The 17,427-nt window shown below is 59.0% G+C and overlaps 1 protein-coding gene across 1 annotated transcript in view; it reads right to left on the bottom strand.

The window, feature by feature from the left end:
• The window catches only part of TPBGL (trophoblast glycoprotein like), a 2,854-nt gene extending 1,067 nt beyond the window's left edge, over nucleotides 1-1,787 (bottom strand). Inside the window, exon 1 of the mRNA XM_044418609.1 lies at nucleotides 1,442-1,787. Coding sequence (XP_044274544.1) covers nucleotides 1,442-1,787 — 346 coding nt within the window. The remainder of the gene's footprint in view (nucleotides 1-1,441) is intronic.
• Nucleotides 1,788-17,427: the final 15,640 nt, after the last annotated feature.

The following is a 17,427-nucleotide window of genomic DNA, read 5'->3' as shown; positions in this document are numbered from 1 at the left end:
GGAGGCCGCCGGGCGAGATTGGCTGGGCGCCCCGGAGAACGCGCGGCTTTCAAAGGAGCCCGCGCAAACCGGGCAGCAGCGCCGAGGCTTCTGGACGCCGGCGGGCCGCGGGGAAGCCTCCCTGCCTTCCCCACCCGAGCGGGCCAGCTGGCGGGCCTCTCCCGAGGCTCTTGCCCGGCGCAACGCGAGCTCCGCGGCCAGGGCTGTGGGGGTCGGGCAGCTGCGCCCCAACCCTCGCCGTCCTTTCTGTCGCAGCCTCTCCTGCGCGGAAGCGAGTGGGCGCAGCCATTCACAGCGAGGCGGCGGAGGGACGGGGCCAGCTGGGGGATCTCCCGTAGGGTCGCCAGCCCACGCGCGTGGGAAGCGGTGGGCCTCTGCCGGGTGGCCTACCCGTGCCTTTGCTCGGCCTCTCTGTGGGGGGCGGGTCGCCGCAGTCGGAGCGCCCTTGGGAGGCAGCAACCCCGCTCCCCACTTTTCCTTGCAGGGGGAGTCGGGACCTTGGCCAGATCGCTCGTCTAAGGCAGCCACGTAATTTGAGGAACGCGTCGGGCGGGACTCGAGACTTCTGGACTTTCTCAGAGGCACTTTTGTGGCCACTCCCGGCATGGGAAATGATAGGCCGGCGGCTGATCCAGGGGTTCCCCTCTCCCCGCTGCACTTTGGGTGGCCGCCCCGTGACCGGCCAGAGGGGCAGAGCGCCGGCCAAGCGGGAGACCCCGTGGCCGGTGCTGCGCCCGCGATTCTGGCGGAGCTTCCCGGCAGAGCGGAGAGGCGAGGAGGGTTTGAAGGGCGAAGAGGGGTGGGGGGCTGCGGAGGCATCCCGGTGGCGGCATTCCAGGCACGGGGGGCGGGGGCCGCAGGGACAGCCTGCTGGGAAAGGAGGCTGCAGCGTGCCGCCTGGCCGTGGCTGTGCGTTCTCACATGCGAGTCACCCCCGGGTGTTGCCGGCTTCCCAGAGAACTACGGACAGAGAGGCGCAGCTCGCTAGCTCTGGGGGAGCAGGAGGCGTCCCCGCCGAGCAGGTCGCCCGCACAAGCGCCTTCCAGCGCAGCCTCGAGGGCCGGCGCTCCTCCCGGGGCGGCTCGCGGGCTGTTCCGCAAAGCCCCCCGCCTCCTGCGGCGCTGGCTCGGTTGGCATGTGCATTGCGCTCCGGAAGGGCTCTCGGCACCGGGGCGGAGAGCGTGTGCACGGCGCTGCAGAAGGAAGCCCGCTTGAGGATTGGGTTCCTGCCAGAGGAGGGAGGCATTGGCTAAAAGAGCTGGAGGGAAGTCCTGCTGGGCCAAGCGTGGGCGGCAGGAAGAGCTCCTCGGAGCGGGGCCCGCTGTTCTCCGCTGCGCGGGGATTGCAGCGCGTGTTCAGGAGAAGGGCCCGGGCGTGCGCGTGTCGCCGCCCGCTGCCTTTGCCCTCCTGACCCGAGGGAGGGCCCGGCGCAGGTTCTCACCTTCATGCCTGCTCAGGCTGCCCTTCCGAGCGTTGCGCCTTCCAGACACCTTGACCAGCCCTGCCAGGCGGCCAGGTAGCACAGCCAGGGTCGGGAAGCCTTGAGGGGCGCAGGTGCGAAAGGTGCTTCCCGAGTGGCGCAGCCTTCCGTGACCACCTCTCAGGCAAGCAGCGAGCAGGAGCCATCGCGGGGGCTTGGCCGGTGAGGGGAGCTCGAGAGAGGACTTGAAGGCAGGAAGAGGCCGCAAAGGTGCGCCTCGTTTGACAGGTGGGCTTCCCGGCTTGATGGGTGCTGGGGAGCAGCTCCTCTGCTCCAGAGGAGCGCTGCAGCCTGAAATCATGTGCATCCACCCCTACCTGTGAGCAGAACCTGCTGGACTGGCCTCTGTCCAGACCATTTAAAGCAGCGGATGGTGGTGCTGAAGGCAGAGAAGGGTCAGGAGGATGAACAGGAAGGGCCGTTGTATCAGGCAAGTCTCAGGAATAAGCAGACCATCCCACCATCCCCAGCTGTCGGCCATGCTGGCTGGGGTTCATGGGATTTGTTGTCCAACACATCTAGAGGAACGTGCTGCCAACCTGGGTCTGATTTGCTGCAGTTTTCTTCCTAAACGGCAGCTGACCATACCGGGCAGGGGGTGGTGGGGCTTGGCTATCCCAGGCGTGTCTGGGCTGCCGTGGCTCCTGCTCCCCCAAGCAAGTGGCCACAGGTTTGGTCGGAGCAGCGTCGGCATCTGAGTGGAACGTGTCCCAATGCACACGCAGCGCCTGGCACGCCTCGGCTCCCCGACTCCCTTCTCGTGGCGGTGCCTTTATAAAGATTTCATCAGCGGCCTTCCCAGGGTGCCTGGGGATGGCAGCTGTCCCGGAGCCCACGCGGCAGTCCGTTGTATTTACACGGCGGCCTCTGCGTGAACCTCCATCAGCACATTCCCCCCGCCGTCCCCCCCCGCCCCTCAGGTTCCTCCTCAGGCAGGCTCCAGCTCTCAGGAGCCTCTCTTTGTTCCATGACCTCCCTCGGCCACAGGCTTTCTGCCCCCTGGCCCCCCACTCCCAAGGCACTGATGCAAGCGGGTCATTCGGGGCAGGAAGAGAGAACATGGGAAGATGCTCAGCAAGCGCCACTTCAGCGCTCCTGACCCCCCCCCCCGAGCCAGGAAGCCGTCCGTCCGTCAGGGTGACCTGAGGCTGGGCGGCACCCCTCGTCCTACCTCACAGGGTCGTTGTGAATTGCACTGATGCAGCTGACTGGCGGGGAGAAAAAGGCAATCTCAGCTGCCCTTTGAGGAAGGCTGGGATAAAAAGGTAAGGCATAAATAAAGGCAAATGAAATATTCAGGAGCCGCAGAAGAGCACTTTGCAGAGCGTCCTCTGGGGGAAGCGCGGGCAGTCGGAGCAGCTGCTGGCGGCAGGGCGTTTGCCCTCGAGGCTCTGAGCGCTGCACACGCAGCCGGAAGAGGGCACAGGCCTGCTCCGTGGGTCGTGTCTCCCCGTTCACTCTCCCTTGTCCGGCGCTCCTGCCCTCATGCCCTGCCCTGGCTCGGGAGCTCAGGGGTGTGTGCCTCGCTCGCTTCCCCCCTTCTGGCCCCGTGAATAGGGCGATGGGCGCATCCACGCCTGGCGGACGGAGGGCAGTGCAGAGGTTCCGTATTCTGGGATGTGAGGAGGGCATGTGGGAAGGCCTGGTGGAGCAGCCGCAGCAGGCCCTAGGCGGATCTCCTGGCTGCAGGGGGGTGGGGGGCAGGGTGCCATGGAGCCCCCACGCCTGTGCCACAGGTCAGACTGAGAACCAGGGAGTAGCCCAGGGCTGCCCCATGAAAGCTGAGTCTGTGTCTCTATAGCTCCCCCCCGACTCTAACCACTGCACATCACTGCCTGCCTTCTGCGCTTCATCCCTTCCAGGGAGCAGGTACATCTAATCGGTGTTGGTTTCTCCACAACGTCATGAGCTCCGAGTCCTCAGCGCGAGCAAATGAATTATTTTATGCACTGCTCATTAACTTTCTGCAACATCAGTTCTGGGAGTTTGGCGCTCCCTGTCTCCCCTTCCTCGGAGGAATGCTTCTGCAAGAGTTTTGCAGGCTGCTGGCTCCCTTGAGAAGCCCCTGAGCATGGAGCTGAACCAATCAGAGCTGCCCGTAAAAAGATAAAAGAGAACAAGCATGCAGGATGTGTGTGGGGGGGGCTGCACACGTGCCCCTCTGGCACCCCCCCCCCCGCGCAGCGGGGGCGTGTGTGTCCCCCCCCCGCGGGGGTCAGGCGCCCCCCCCCCCCTCCCCGCTCGCGGCTGAGCCTTCTCGTCCGATGAATTATTCAGCCGGCCTCTAATAGAACCGCGAGCGCAGGGCGGGGGGGGGGGGGGGGTGGGGGCCGGGCCCCAGGCCCCCCCCCCGGGGGGGCAAAAAAAGCCCACCCCCCCCCCCCCCGGGATCCTTTTCCCCCCCCCCCCGCAATTAGGGGTGTTTTTCCGCCCCCCCCCCCCCCCCCCCGCTGCAAGTGGCATATATTTAGCTGATCGATGCGCTCCAGGGAGGGCCCCCGCGCTGGCCAGGGCTGGCAGCTGCCTGCTCCCGGCACAGACACGTCTCTCCGTTCTAGGCCTCCACAGGGGGCAGAGCCGGCCCTCCAGGGGCCCCAGTGCAGCTCCGGGGGGCGCCTGTCCCCCCACCCCATTTTCCCTTCTCCCAGTCTTCAGCCACAGTGTTTTCCTGGGTTTGGCATCATTTGAAGGGTGGGATCCGATGCATATTTAGACAGAATACTGTCCTAGGGTTGCATCCCAGCCGGCCTGGGGAACAGGGAGCCTCGTGGGCCTTGCTCCTGTCTAACGGTGCATAGTCTTGTGCACACGTGTGTTACACACTTGTGTTAAGGCTTGGATACTGAACACATCCAAGCTATTTTAAGATCTACATGCTATTTAATATCTACATGAAACCGCTGGGAGAGGTCACCATGAGGTGTGGGCTGCGGAATCATCAGTACGCTGACGATACCCAGCTCTACCTCTCGTTTTCCACCAATCCAGGTGAGGCAGTGGCTGTGCTGAACCGGTGCTTGGCCGAGGTAATGGGCTGGATGAGGGCCCATAAACTGAAGCTCAATCCAGACAAGACGGAGGTCCTGTTGGTTGGCGGATTGGGCTTCGGAGAGGGTGGATTTGACCTGGTCCTGAATGGGGTTGCACTCCCTCTTAGGGACAAGGTCCGCAGCTTGGGAGTGCTCCTCGACCCGGAGCTGTCCCTGGAAGCTCAGGTGACAGCGGTGGCGAGGAGCGCTTTCCTTCAGCTTCGGCTGATCCATCAGCTGCGCCCCTACCTGGGGTACGACTGCCTGGTGACAGTGACACACGCGCTGGTGACTTCCCGCCTTGACTTCTGTAACGCGCTCTACGTGGGGCTACCCTTGAAGACGGTCCGGATACTTCAATTGGTTCAGAATAGAGCTGCCAGGCTGCTGACGGGGACTGGGTGTTACTCTCACATAAGCCCGGTCCTCTACCAGCTTCACTGGCTCCCCATCGAAGTCCGGGCCCAATTCAAGGTGTTGGTTATCACCTATAAAGCCCTTAACGGCTTGGGACCTGGATACCTAAAGGAACGCCTGCTTCCATATTTGCCCTCCTGCCCCCTGAGATCGGCGGCAGAGGCCCTCCTCCGGGAGCCCTCCGGGAGAAACATCAGGAGACAGAGTACCCGGAGGAGGGCTTTCTCTGCAGTGGCGCCTGGACTTTGGAATGCGCTCCCCAGAGAGGTCCGCCTGGCGCCATCATATGTTTTTCGGCGCCAGGTTAAGACCTTTTTATTTCAGCAATATTTTAACAAGTTTTAATATCATGACTTATATGTTTTTATTGCAGTCTGTGTGAATCGATAATTTTATCTATGTTATATTTTATTGTATTTTATCTATGTGAGCTGTCCTGAGGCTTTCACGACAGGATGGCATATAAATACTTTAAATAAATAATAAATAAATACTGGCAGGAATAGCCTGGCAGGTGTGCCCTGCTTCTGCCTCTGGCCCCGCCCCTTTGCCTTAGGTAACGCCCACACCTGGCGTGCGGCCCGGGTCAAATGTCGCCCCACCCTGGGGCTGGGAGAGGTTGAGCACCCCCCTCTAAGCAATGGGCACATGCATGGGATCCCGCCATGATCCTGGGCCGGGCTGGCCTGTGGGGTCCTGCAGAGTCCTGGGGCGAGCCCGCCACACAGGCTGCAGGATTGGTCCCTGGGCAGTGGAGCCTGGCCGTCCCGGTGTCAGCTGGGTGGGGTAGCTACTCCGGGTTTCAGCCTGAGGATCAAAGGAGCCATCCATGGTGCTGAACCTGGTTTGGCTGTAGCAGATAAAGCACCTTTAATGTTTGGAGGGAAGTTGACTGCTGCTGGAGCCTCGGCAGGCTCTGGGCTTGGAGACGAACACTGGAATTCCTCCAGGCTGCGGGAAGAAGGGACGGTGTGCTTGATTTATTCATTTATTATATTTATATCCCACCTTTTTTCTTACGGCAAACTCAAAGTGGCCCACATCATTCTCCTCCTCTCCACCTGATCCTCACAACAGCCCTGTGAAGTAGGCTGAGGTGAAAGACTGTGATTCACCCCAAGTCGCCCAGGTTGCTCCATGTCTGAATGGGGACTAGAACACGGATCCCCTGAGTCCCAGTCCTGCACTCTTAACCACTACACCACACTGCCTCTCGTGGTCTCCTTTACATCCCAGCATGGTTGTGCTGCGTCCTCAGAGACCACGGAGCCCGTTCAGAGTAGCCACCTTAAAGCCCACGCATTACCCTGGCCATGGGGTCGGGCCTCTTCCCCACACTGCAGCCAGGCACTGGCTGTTCCAGGATCAAAGGATTGCTTGTCTGGTTGGAGCGGCTCCAGGGCTCCAGCCGCTCTCTCCACATCGCTGCAACCAGACCCTTTCGCCAGAGATGCTGGGCGGAGGCCTCGGGGACCCCTGCCTACGCCAGCCCTTCTGCCGGGCCAGAGCTGCTCCTCTCCGTGGCCCCCTTCGCTCGGCTCAGCTTGCCGAAGTCTGAGGCGGGGGTGTTAAACCAGACCCTGCCCGGGGTCCTGATCCAGCCGAGTTCCCTGGCTCCCCTTTCTCCCACCTCTGCCTTTTCTGCTCAGGTTTAGCTCATCGTGAAAGTTCCTCTCCAAAGCGGTGGCTTTATTTATGACTTTATTCAACACATTTTCCTGCCACCCCATAGCCAGAGGCCCCCTGGGCAGTGCAAGAGTCTGACGCAGTCCCATGCAGGCATTTCTGTCTTCGCCCATCGCTTGCGCTTTCCCTTTTGCCCTTCCCACTGGAACGACGCCCGAGCCCCACGCTCAGGCCAGCGGTGGCGCAGGGAGAGCCCGGCGGAGGAGTCGCCTGTCCCACCCAAGGGTGCCCAACCACTTCTTCCATGCTCCGCAGCCTGCCTGAGGGATGGGAGTTGCAGTGTGGTGCATGCCAAGGGCGTGGGGGGCAGCTTGCCTGTCCGCCACACGTGCCTTTAGAAAGAATAATTGGGGTGAGCAGGCTTTGTCCCAGAGCCGACATGGGGTCCCGCAGATGAGACTGGAGAAAGGAAGGTGCTGGAAGGCTTGCTTTATTTGTGGGTGGGGGCAACGGAGGGGAGAGAGTTGGAAAAATTGAACCGAGGGTAGAAAGAGTGCCAGAGAGACCCTGGGGGGGGGGCAGGGGGCCAAGCTGGGCCTCTCTCGGGGGCCTGCTGCAGCTGCTTCACCTTCTTTGCCGAGTGCCGCAGGCTGCTTTTAAAGTCCCCCCCGCACCCCATTTTATGTTTGGATCCTGTTTGATCGTTCCCTGGGCAGCCTTTTTCAAACAGACTTTCCCCCTTTTCATTAGAGAGCCTCAGGAAGCTGGAGGTGCTTTGCGGGCGGCAGAAACCTTGCTGCCAGCTCCTCAGTGCAGTGCAGCTGGTACTTTGCATCCACGCTCCCCCCACAAAAGAAACCCTTTTCGGATATTTCGAAGGGCTTCCCAAAAGTCCAGTGTGGGAAGGAACAGACAGGCTGCAGAGGTCAAGCTAACACTAAGCCAGGCAGTGCAAATCAGGCTTGGAGCCGGGAGAACAGAGCAGAACAAACTGCAGGACATCAGGGCACAACCCTTGGTGGGTTCGGAGGAGAAAAGAGCTGCAGCTAGGAACTCTCGGCCCATTTCTGGCCAGGGCGACTTCTTTTACATTGTTATTTATTTTATATTGTTAATTTTATATTGTTATTTTTGTATTTTATTGTGTTGTGAGCCGCCCTGAGGCTTCGGCAAGGGGCGGCATAGAAATGTTTTAATAATAATAATAACAACAACAACAACAACAACAACAACAACAACAACAACAACAATTTCTGGTCTAATTTTGTCCAGGGCTGTGCCTTTAGCAATGCTCACGCCACTTCGTGGACCTGGAGGCATTAGACCGCGATCCGGTGGGCTGCCCCAGGTCAGCATCCTTGGGCATGAGCTGAGCACTGCGTGGAATGGGGCTGGGTGCAGGAGGCCGCTCTACAGTTCAGCTTAAAATCCAACCAGACTCTGTATACCGACAGGCAAAAATGCAAGACTCCTGGAACCCTGAGAAGACGGAAAGGGGGCTGGTGCGCGCCTCCAGGGCGCCCTTCTAGGGTTCCCACTCTGACCCGAGTGTGAGCTTCCCCCCTGTTTTGCAGGGGAAGCATAAAAGGTGTGGACTCTGCAGTGAACTCTGGCAGCGTGGACGCTCCTGCCCCAGGCTCCTGCCAGCCAGCCAGCCTCTTCCACAGCACCCCGTTTCTCCCCGCCCCCATTCCCTGGTTCTCCCCGCCCTTCCCTGGCCACAACCGCTCGACACTCCAGCAAGATGCTTTGTGCTTCTGCAAGCCTGTTGCACAGACGGTGCCGTGCTGGATACACAAAGCTGCACACTGGGGCAGTTGTATTGACTTGTCGGCTCCTCTGCAGAGGACTCCGGTTCCAAAGTGGAGCCGGGCAGCTCAGGGCAAACACAAGCATCGCACCCAGACGCTCCGTGCCTCCAGGAGCCACAGCAGGTGCCAGAGAGCCCCTCTCTCCCTGCCCAGCCACCAGCCACTTCTGCCCCTTCGGCTGGCACTCTGCAAGAGGGTAAAGCCAAGCAGAGCCACTTCCTGGCAAAACGTGGATTCTTTAACCTGCTAGATTTCCCGAGAGGCTCCAACCCGCTGGAGTTCCAGGAACGGGTTTCTTGGAGTGTTGAAGGTAGTCAAAGGAGGACTCCTCCTCCTCCTCCTGCCCCAGTTGAGGTAGCTCCTATAAGGGAGTTCACATATTTGCTTGTGTGCAGGAACTCAAACTTCTCACCCCTGAGACAGGATGCAGTGACAAGACCACTAGGGAATCCTTGGGAAGTTGGAGGTGCTTGTGAAAAGCCTCCAGGGCAGGCGACCGGGAACCTCTCCAAACACCAGTGAGAGCTGCACATGCCTCTGACATCCCCTGGAGAGGCTTTCCGGGTTTTGCGGGAACTGATTTATTCAGAGTCATGTCTGTACAGCCTGGTAGCCAAAGCCATCTGGGCGGGATACAGCAGCTCACAAAAGCACAAAGCCCAGATTCGAGATAATACAACAGAGTACAAGCTGTCAATACACAAAATCTAGAACAGGTGCCGAATGATTTCTGCAACAGCCTGGGCTTTTCAGATGCAGCCGACACACCTAAATGCTGCCACTGTTAAACGCCTGGAAGCAGAGCGCCGTAATGACCTCTGAATAAAGGCCAGAAGGATGACGGCAGTGTCAGCAGGTGGACCTCAGTGAGGAGATCGTTCCATAATGGGGGAGACACCCCAGAGAGGACCCTGACCCACGTTGCCACCCTCTAGCTTCAGCCTTCCTCAGAAGAGACCCCTGGAGGGAGGCACTGGCTACTGGAGAAGAGGAGACTCAGAGGGGATCTGTTGGCGACTTACAGGTATGTGAGGGGGTGTCACACGGAGGTGGGGAGAGGCCTGTTCTCCCCTGCAGAGGAAGGCAGGAAGTGCTCCAACGGAGCAAAGCTCAGGGAGCCAAGGTTCCATTTGGATGCCAGGAAGCACTTCCTGACAGTCAGGACCCCGAGGGTGTGGAATGGGCTTCCCCGGGAGGTGGTTGAGGCCCCATTGGTGGGGGTGTTAAAGGACAGGCTGGATGTCCACATGGTGGGCATGTCGTGAGTGGAGCCGGCTGGTGCCGGAGGTCAGACTAGATGGCCCGGGAGGCCCCCTCTGACTCGCTCTGTTTCTATGTTTCTACTGAGCACTGTGTCCAGGTCAGGAGAAGGGCTCCACCCGGGGACTCGGGTCCCAATCCGTAGGAGACCTCATAAGCAAAAGCGGGCACCTCGACTGCAGCTGCTGCAGTCGAAGTGACCGGAAGAAGCGAGCTGGCTGCTCCCCGCATGGGCGCCAGCGCAGGCAAATCCGCGGTGTCCCCCTTGGCGCTGAAAGTCCTGGGTCCCCTCGCTGGGACATTCCTGGTCCCTTCAGCAGCAGCAGCAGCGCCTGGCTCCCACGTCTTCTGCAGCGGCTCCACAGACAGGCCGGGCGTGCGGATCCTGACCCCGGCGTGGCACTGCCTTGGCTGCGATTCTAGCAGGTTCCCAGGAGGAACACGAGAGCGCTGCCAGCGACCGACCGGCCCTCTCGAGGGAGCTGAAGAGGCAACACTCGCCCAGCCTGCACCCTCCGTCAGCCGGGCTTTGCAGCAGAGGGATTCTTCCCGGTGCGCCACCGCTGAGCGTTCCCGGGGGGCGGGGGGAGGTCTCTGGGGAAACCCCCAGGAGCACTTGCGGCTTGCTGACCTCCAGGAAGGCACAAAGAATGGCAAATCGCGGATGTGGCATGGCAGCGGAGAACGGCCCAAGCAGGACTCCACCCTGGTTGCTGACCATTTTAGGCCAATCCAGGAAAGCCAAAATAATATGGGGGGGGGTGCAGTGAGGACCCCAGCCAGGAAGCAGGCCTTCAAATGCTGGCAAGATGGCGGTCCATCAGCCAGAGAGTGCCGGAGGCCACCTGGATCCACTGGCCAGCTGGGAACTGTTGGACTCCCTTCCGGGCAAATGTGGCTCGGATCGTGCCCTTAACCCTTTCCTCCCCAGCTGCAATCCCCCATGAAAATCGCCTTCTGTGTGGCAAATGAGCCGGATGGAAAGACCTTCCTCTGGCCCAACAGGCACCGGTTCGGGGAACTCTGTGTGTTTATTCCTATACTGCCCCATAGCCAAAGCTCTCTGGCCAGAGTGCAGCAGTATGTACCTCAAAAGCACAAAATCTTATGAAAAGAAACACGGAAAAACACAGCAGCAGAGCCCGTTTGATCCAAGCTTCGGTGTTTGTTGTCATCAGGGGCTGCGCTCACTGCTCTTCAGTCACGTGTGTTATGACTTTCTGTCCTCTGCCTGCAGCTTTAACTGTAAGCGATACAAAATCAAGCAAACCTTAATACAATAATATAATACATAATGGCATACATAATATCAATACATGATACAATATAATGCATAATACAATGAATAAGATCAATAATAATACGCTATAGCCATAATCCTCCCCCCGCAGACAAAGTCCCACCCAGGAGTGCAGCTCAGTTCCCTGCTCCCGGGGGCTTCTCTCCTCTCCTCTCCTCTCCGCCACGTCTCCGCAAACGGCAATGCCAGGCGAGGTTGAGCTGCAGACCGTGGGGAGAGGCAGGGCCCCCACGCCGGTCTGGGGTGGGCAAGAAGCGGTGGCAAAACGCAGGCAGGCAGGCGGTCAGCCCCTGTCCCTCGGCCTAGCCTTCCTCACAGGGTTGTTGTTGCTGCAGGACCGCAATGCAGGCACGGCGCCTGGGAGGCTTCGCAAGAGGCAGGGCACAGAGGCCTCGTCAGGGTCACAGCCGCCTGCTGGTCCGCGCGCACGGCCGAGCTGCACCGGCTTGCCTGCGTGGCGTGCGAAAGGGGCAGAGACCGTGGCCCTCGGAGCTCCTGGGTGCAGATTGGAAGGGCCGCTCTGCAGCTGGCTGCATCTCATGGGGCCCTCCTGCCTCCCCCGGGAGGGTTTAGCAAGCGCACCCCGCAGAGAGGGAAGGCCAGTGGGGCCCGGAGGCGGCCCAGCACCATCCGGGGAGGACCTCACTGTCTCACTCCCCTTGGTAGCCGGGGTCTTCCTAACACGCTGGATCCATTCCTCAGCGTTGGGCTTCCTGCCACGGGAAAGAGCGTCTCCCGGCCTTCGCCGCGGTCCCGTCAGCATGACGTGCCAGGGAAGGTCGAGGCAGGGCAAGGCGGCCGTGGGAGAGCGCAGCAGCCTAGTCTTGGCCTCCTCCCTCCACCCAGGTGGCTGCCCAGGGGGGTCTCGCAGGCGGCCCCCTCCCACTGGCTGCGCCGCAGTGGCACATGGACGAGAGAATGTGCTAATGGCAGCATCCTTGAGTTGCTTGACAACCTGGCAGGGCCATGGAGCTGGAAACCTCCGGGATCGATGCTCTATTTTGGGTCTGCGCTGCGGGCGGATCTATAATACGAGAGAGGAGATGAAGGCGACCTGTCATGGCTTCTCCCAAAGCATCGTGGGACGTCTGGCATGGGGAGGGCCTGTCATGCAGTGCTTGCGGGCCTGTCCGTGCGCAGAAGTCTCGGGCCGAATCGATGGCATGTCCCCTTTTAAAATAGCCGGAGCAATGATGGCTCTTCCGCCTCCACCCCGGTGAGCTGCTGCCCGTCAGAGAAGACAAGGCTGACCTAGATGGGCGAACCTGGGTCCAGGAGAGTCGGGAGCGCCTTCTCTCTTTTCCGCTCACCGAGCAAGCGGTATGCAGCAAAACCTGCTCTTGCTAGCACAAGCCAGCCTCGGATAATGCCTGAGCAAGCATTTTGCCCGGCTGGTCCTGGCACTCGGCTCCCCTCGCGTTCGGTGCCTTTCAGATTTATGAGCAAGCTTCGTGTTCATGGAGATTGAAGAAGGGCCGTTGCTGCGGCCAGAACAACACTTGTCCATAAAACTTTGCTACAGCAATCGTTTCTCGAAGTCCTCCTTGCCTAGCATGGCGGCAAAGGGGCTCGTTTTCACATTTGGGCAGATTTTAAAAGGCTACGTGGGCACACCAGCGGGTCCAGCGAGTCTTTTATCTTGGAAGGGAACCCAAACTATGTTCTTGAGAAGATCCGCTATCCATTTTGGAGCAGAACTACAGCAAGGGCAATATCCGTTTATAGGCATGCGCAGGGCCAGTTCAAAGAATCCGCAAGCACGCCGCTCCTCAGTTTGCAGTGTTCACACGCATGGAAAAGAAATCTCCTTTCACACAGAGGCAAGCATTTTAAAAACCAAGGAGGAAGGGCCTGGCCATGGACGAGTGTTCTCAGCTGGGGGGTTTTCGGCTGGCTTGTGCCGCACAGCACCGGGTCCCAGATCCTTCCCTGCGAGGAGCTTCCCGTGTTGACATCTTTCCCCTTCTGTCTGCAGCTCTCCTGAGATTGCACGCTCTGCCCTTCGGAGCACAGCGAGTGCGACCGCGGCCTTCCCTTGCTGGCCTGGGCATTTGGACGAGCCTGCAGTGGTCCTCCCCCCCCCGCCCCCCCGCCCCCTTAAGCCCTTGATGCTCTGCTAATAAAAATAGCTGCCCTTCTCCGAGAGAGGTGGGGCAGCCGCCACCGCAGAGCAGAGGGACCCAGTCAATCAATTATTTCCAAGCCGTTACGAAGCACTGAGCCAGAGCGTCTTTGTGGCAAGGAAAGAGGCAAGATGGGAACGCAATCGCCTGGCCTCTTAGCTCGTGCTTCAGTGGCCCAGTCAGGTGAACTACCGGCCAGACTCCCCGAAGCTGGTTTAGCACCAGAAATCCCAGTTTAGCGCCCTGGGAGAACACACGCTCGGATCCACAGGGAGACGTCTTTGCCTGGAGCCTCAGCCGTGTTATTCATGAGAGCACCCAGGAAAACCCTCTGCAGAGACAAACCTGCCACGGCGCTGCCAGGTAGAGGTGCACCCACCAACTGCAAGTTCCCTGAGCATGTACAGAATGTTTAAGGATAGAGTGTTGAAGGATAGGCTGGACATGCACATGGTGGGCATGTCATGAGCAGAGCCGGCTGGAGCCGGGGGTCAGACTAGATGGCCCAGGAGACCCCTTCTGGCTCACTCTGCTTCTCTGTTTTGTAGGTTTTGAGTCATGTACACAGAAACAGAGTTGAAGATGAGGGAAGAATAGATACAATCTGAAAGATAATGCAGGCATGGACAGGGCAAGATGCGCTAACTGCAGAGGGGCAGTGACATAACGTGGCAGCAGATATCAGAGGTGAGCTGAGTCTTGGCCGGCAAACAGGACGGCACAGCCATCATAGCAGGTCCTGGGTGAGGGTTTTGGCAGGCAAGCGCAGGCGATGTTCTAAGAGCAGGGAGTCCAGCCAGGGCTGTTTGAGGCAGCAATGCCCCAACGAGACAAACTGTGGAGGCTCAGCGATGCCACAAGGGGCAGGAGCCGGCTGAGGGGGAGCCTCAGTCTTTGCCAGGGAGGAACAGCTTCCCGGGGAAATGAGCCTGGCGAACAGTTCCGAGGTCCTTCTGGGCCGGGACGCCGGGGTTTGGGTTCATATCACAAAGGCACCGACGAGCACCATTCTCGTCTATACGGATGCGTCCGGATTTTCCCAGCAGATCCATGCTGACTCGTTCTTTGGCACAGCACCCCTGCTGCGCGACATGGCCCGGAGGCGCGCTGGGCCGGGTGGGTGCGCCATGGCCCTGCCCTTCCTGGGGACAAGGGAGGTCTGCTGCCTGCCAGGCGCACGCATCCGGCACGTGATGGACAGAGGGGAGCATCTCGTTCGCTCCGGGGGTCGCCAGCCGCTCCTGGTGATCCATGTGGGCACAAACGAAGTGGCCAGGCAGGGTGTGGCTGGGACCACCAGGGACTTGGAGGCCTTGGGGAAGACACTCAGGGAGCTGAAGGCCCAAGTGGCCTCCTCGTCGATCTTACTGGTCTGGGGATTTGGGCCAGGAAGGGACAGGAGGGCCTCCGAGGTGAGCAACTGGCTTAGGGTGTGGGGCCAGAAGGAACGCTTCGGGTTCCTCGACCACGGCACCCAGTTTCCTGCCAATGGACTTCTGGCACGGGACGGGTTACACCTCACGAGGATGGGGAAAAGGTCCTTTGGAAATGCTCTAGCGAGCTTTGTCCGGAAGACTTTAAACTGAGCTGGGGGGTGGGTGGGTTCAGGCCCCCCAGGAATGTGTCTGCACTGGACAAGTGTGGGGGGAGGATCAGGGCTCTGGGAGCAGGTTTTAGAGGTACTGCAGGGACTGACAGGACTCCTACAGAGAGGGGCCAGGTACCAGGGAGGATGGGAGGAAGGAGGAGGCTGGGAACTCCAAGGAAAGGAAGCGGTGGGAAGGAGTTGAGGTGCATGTACACCAGTGCCAGGAGCATGGGTAATAAGCAGGAAGAGCTGGAAGCTCTCCTGGGAAGAGGAGGGCATGACCTGGTGGGAATCACAGAAACTTGGTGGGATGAAAGGCAAGTCTGGAATGTGAGCATAGAGGGGTATCACCTTTTTAGAAAGGACAGGAAGGGAAAGAGAGGTGGGGCCGTGGCTTTATACGGCAGGGAAGGGATAGGATGCAGTGAGATAGAATGCAGCACAGATAGGGGTTTGGTAGAGGCAGTCTGGGTGGAACTTAGGGGTTCTGACAGGGAAAGCGACCTGACATTGGGGGCATGTTATCGCCCTCCAGGTCAGCTTGAGACCCTGGATGATGTCCTGACACGCCAGATTCTAAGGATATCTCAGGAGAGAGACACAGTAATTATGGGAGATTTCAGTCTCCCGGATATTACTTGGGAGACTCACTCGGCGGTGACAGCCAGGTCACGACGCTTCCTAGAAGCTATAGAGGGAGGGTTTTTCACACAGAGGGTCCGAGAGGTGACGAGGGGGGGAAACATCCTTGACTTGGTCTTGAGCAACAGGGAGGAGCTGATAGATGAAGTACAGATTAGGGGAGCTCTGGATGCAAGTGATCACTCCATCCTTTGCTTGGAGATCAGGGGACTGGGGACAGGCAGCGGGTCGAGCACCAGAAGCTGGGACTTCAAGAGGGCAGACTTTGGCCAACTGAAGGCCAGACTGGGGAAAGTCTCCTGGGATGGGTGACGGGAAGGCAAGCGAGTTGAGGAAGGGTGGATGGCACTCAAAAGGGAGGTTTTGGAGGCGCAAGCCTTGACGATACCTCTAGTCAGTAAGGTGGGGAGGCGGAGGAGAGCGCCGCCATGGATGCGAAAGGAGGTGGTTGGAGGGATTAGACGAAAGAGGAACCTCCGTAGGAAACGGGTACTGGGGAAATAGACAAAAGGGTATACCGGGAGGAGGAGGCCCGTTGCAGAAGGATTCTTCGCAAGGCTAAGGCTGATTACGAGCTGAGACTTGCCAAGAATATCAAGAGCAACAAAAAAGGTTTCTTTCAGCATGTAAATATTTATTTATTTATTTATTAAAACATTTTATGCCGCCCCATTCGCCGAAGCCTCGGGGCGGCTTACAACAATAGGAAAGAGGAAGGGGAGACAAGTGGTGGGACCACTAAATAAGGAGGAAGGAGATCCAGTGACTGATACGAGGGAACAGGCACAGATGCTAAATGACTGTTTGGCCTCTGTGTTCTCCCCAAAGCAGGACGGGGGAATATCTGGAGATGAGATGAGGCTGGGGACTTAGGGGCACAGATTAGAGTCACCCCCACTAGAAGTCGAGGGGCTCCTCAGGGCATTGGACATTACAAAGGTGCCAGGCCCTGACGGGTTACACCCGAGAGGACTTAGAGAGTTGGCAGGGGTTCTCTCACGTCCGCTGGCCCCCATTTTTGAGGCCTCGTGGAGAACGGGTGAAGTTCCAGAGGACTGGAGGGTGGTGTCAGTGGTCCCAATTTTCAAAAAGGGTAGTAGAAGGGACATGGGGAATTACAGACTGGTTAGCCTTATGTCCATTGTAGGAAAAACAATGGAAAGGCTCGTAATAGAGAGAGATCTAGTGATGCTAGATAGGGAAGGGAGGCTGGCAGCCGCACAACACGGCTTCCGCAAAAACAGGTCCTGCCAGACAAACCTGGTGGAATTCCATGACAAGATTTCGAGATGGCTGGATGGAGCGGAGCGGCGGCCACAACTGAGGAGCAGGTACTCCAGATCCAAAAGGATCTGGACAGACTATGGAAGTGGGCAGGAGACAACAGGATGGCGTTCAATGTGGATAAGTGCAAGGTCTTGCACTTGGGGCATAGGAATAGGTGTCATAAGTGCAGGTTAGGGGTCAAGTGGCTGGAGAGCAGCACTTGTGAAAGGGACCTCGGGGTGCTGGTCGACTGCAGGCTGAACATGAGCCAGCCGTTTGATGCGGTGGCCAAGAGGGCAACCTCCACCCTTGGTTGCATAGCCAGAAGTGTGGCTTCTAGATCCAGAGGGGGAATTACTGCCACTCTACACGACCCTTTCAGAGAGGGAGCCTGAGGGACTGAGGCAGACAAGGGGCAAATTCTCAGCCTTAGCCACAACCTGAGAGTTAATCCCCAGCTCCGCATGGGACCCATCCATCAGCTCTCAGAAAATTCAACATGAAATTACTGATCTTCTAACAAACATCCTAAGATCAGCCTCTGCACTTGAGGGCTGCAGAATGACCAGCGAAGTGGATTCTGCAGAAGGGATCCAGGGAATCCTGGAAGGGACGGCCAATTAGCCGTTGCTCACGGTGTAAACAGGGCTAGATCCTGCACAGCTCCCCCGCAGGTCTGGCGGGCCTGTGCCGCCCACCTCGAATGGCTCGGAGGAGGCACGCTTCGGGGCCACGACACTCCCAGGTAGAGAGGTTCAGGCGTTCTCTTCTCCAGCAGAGTCCCCTCTGGAGGGGCCCCAAAGACTGCCTGCAGTCTGAACGCGTCCTTGGCTTGAAGGGCTTGCCAGTCAGGCTGGCTGGAAGATAAAATCACCCGGCCGAAGC

The sequence above is a fragment of the Varanus komodoensis genome, unplaced genomic scaffold, assembly GCF_004798865.1.
Source record: "Varanus komodoensis strain SLA01 unplaced genomic scaffold, ASM479886v1 scaffold91, whole genome shotgun sequence".
Classification (NCBI taxonomy): domain Eukaryota; kingdom Metazoa; phylum Chordata; class Lepidosauria; order Squamata; family Varanidae; genus Varanus; species Varanus komodoensis.
The sequence above is the reverse complement of the archived record's forward strand: the minus strand, read 5'-3'. Positions and strand labels throughout refer to the sequence as shown.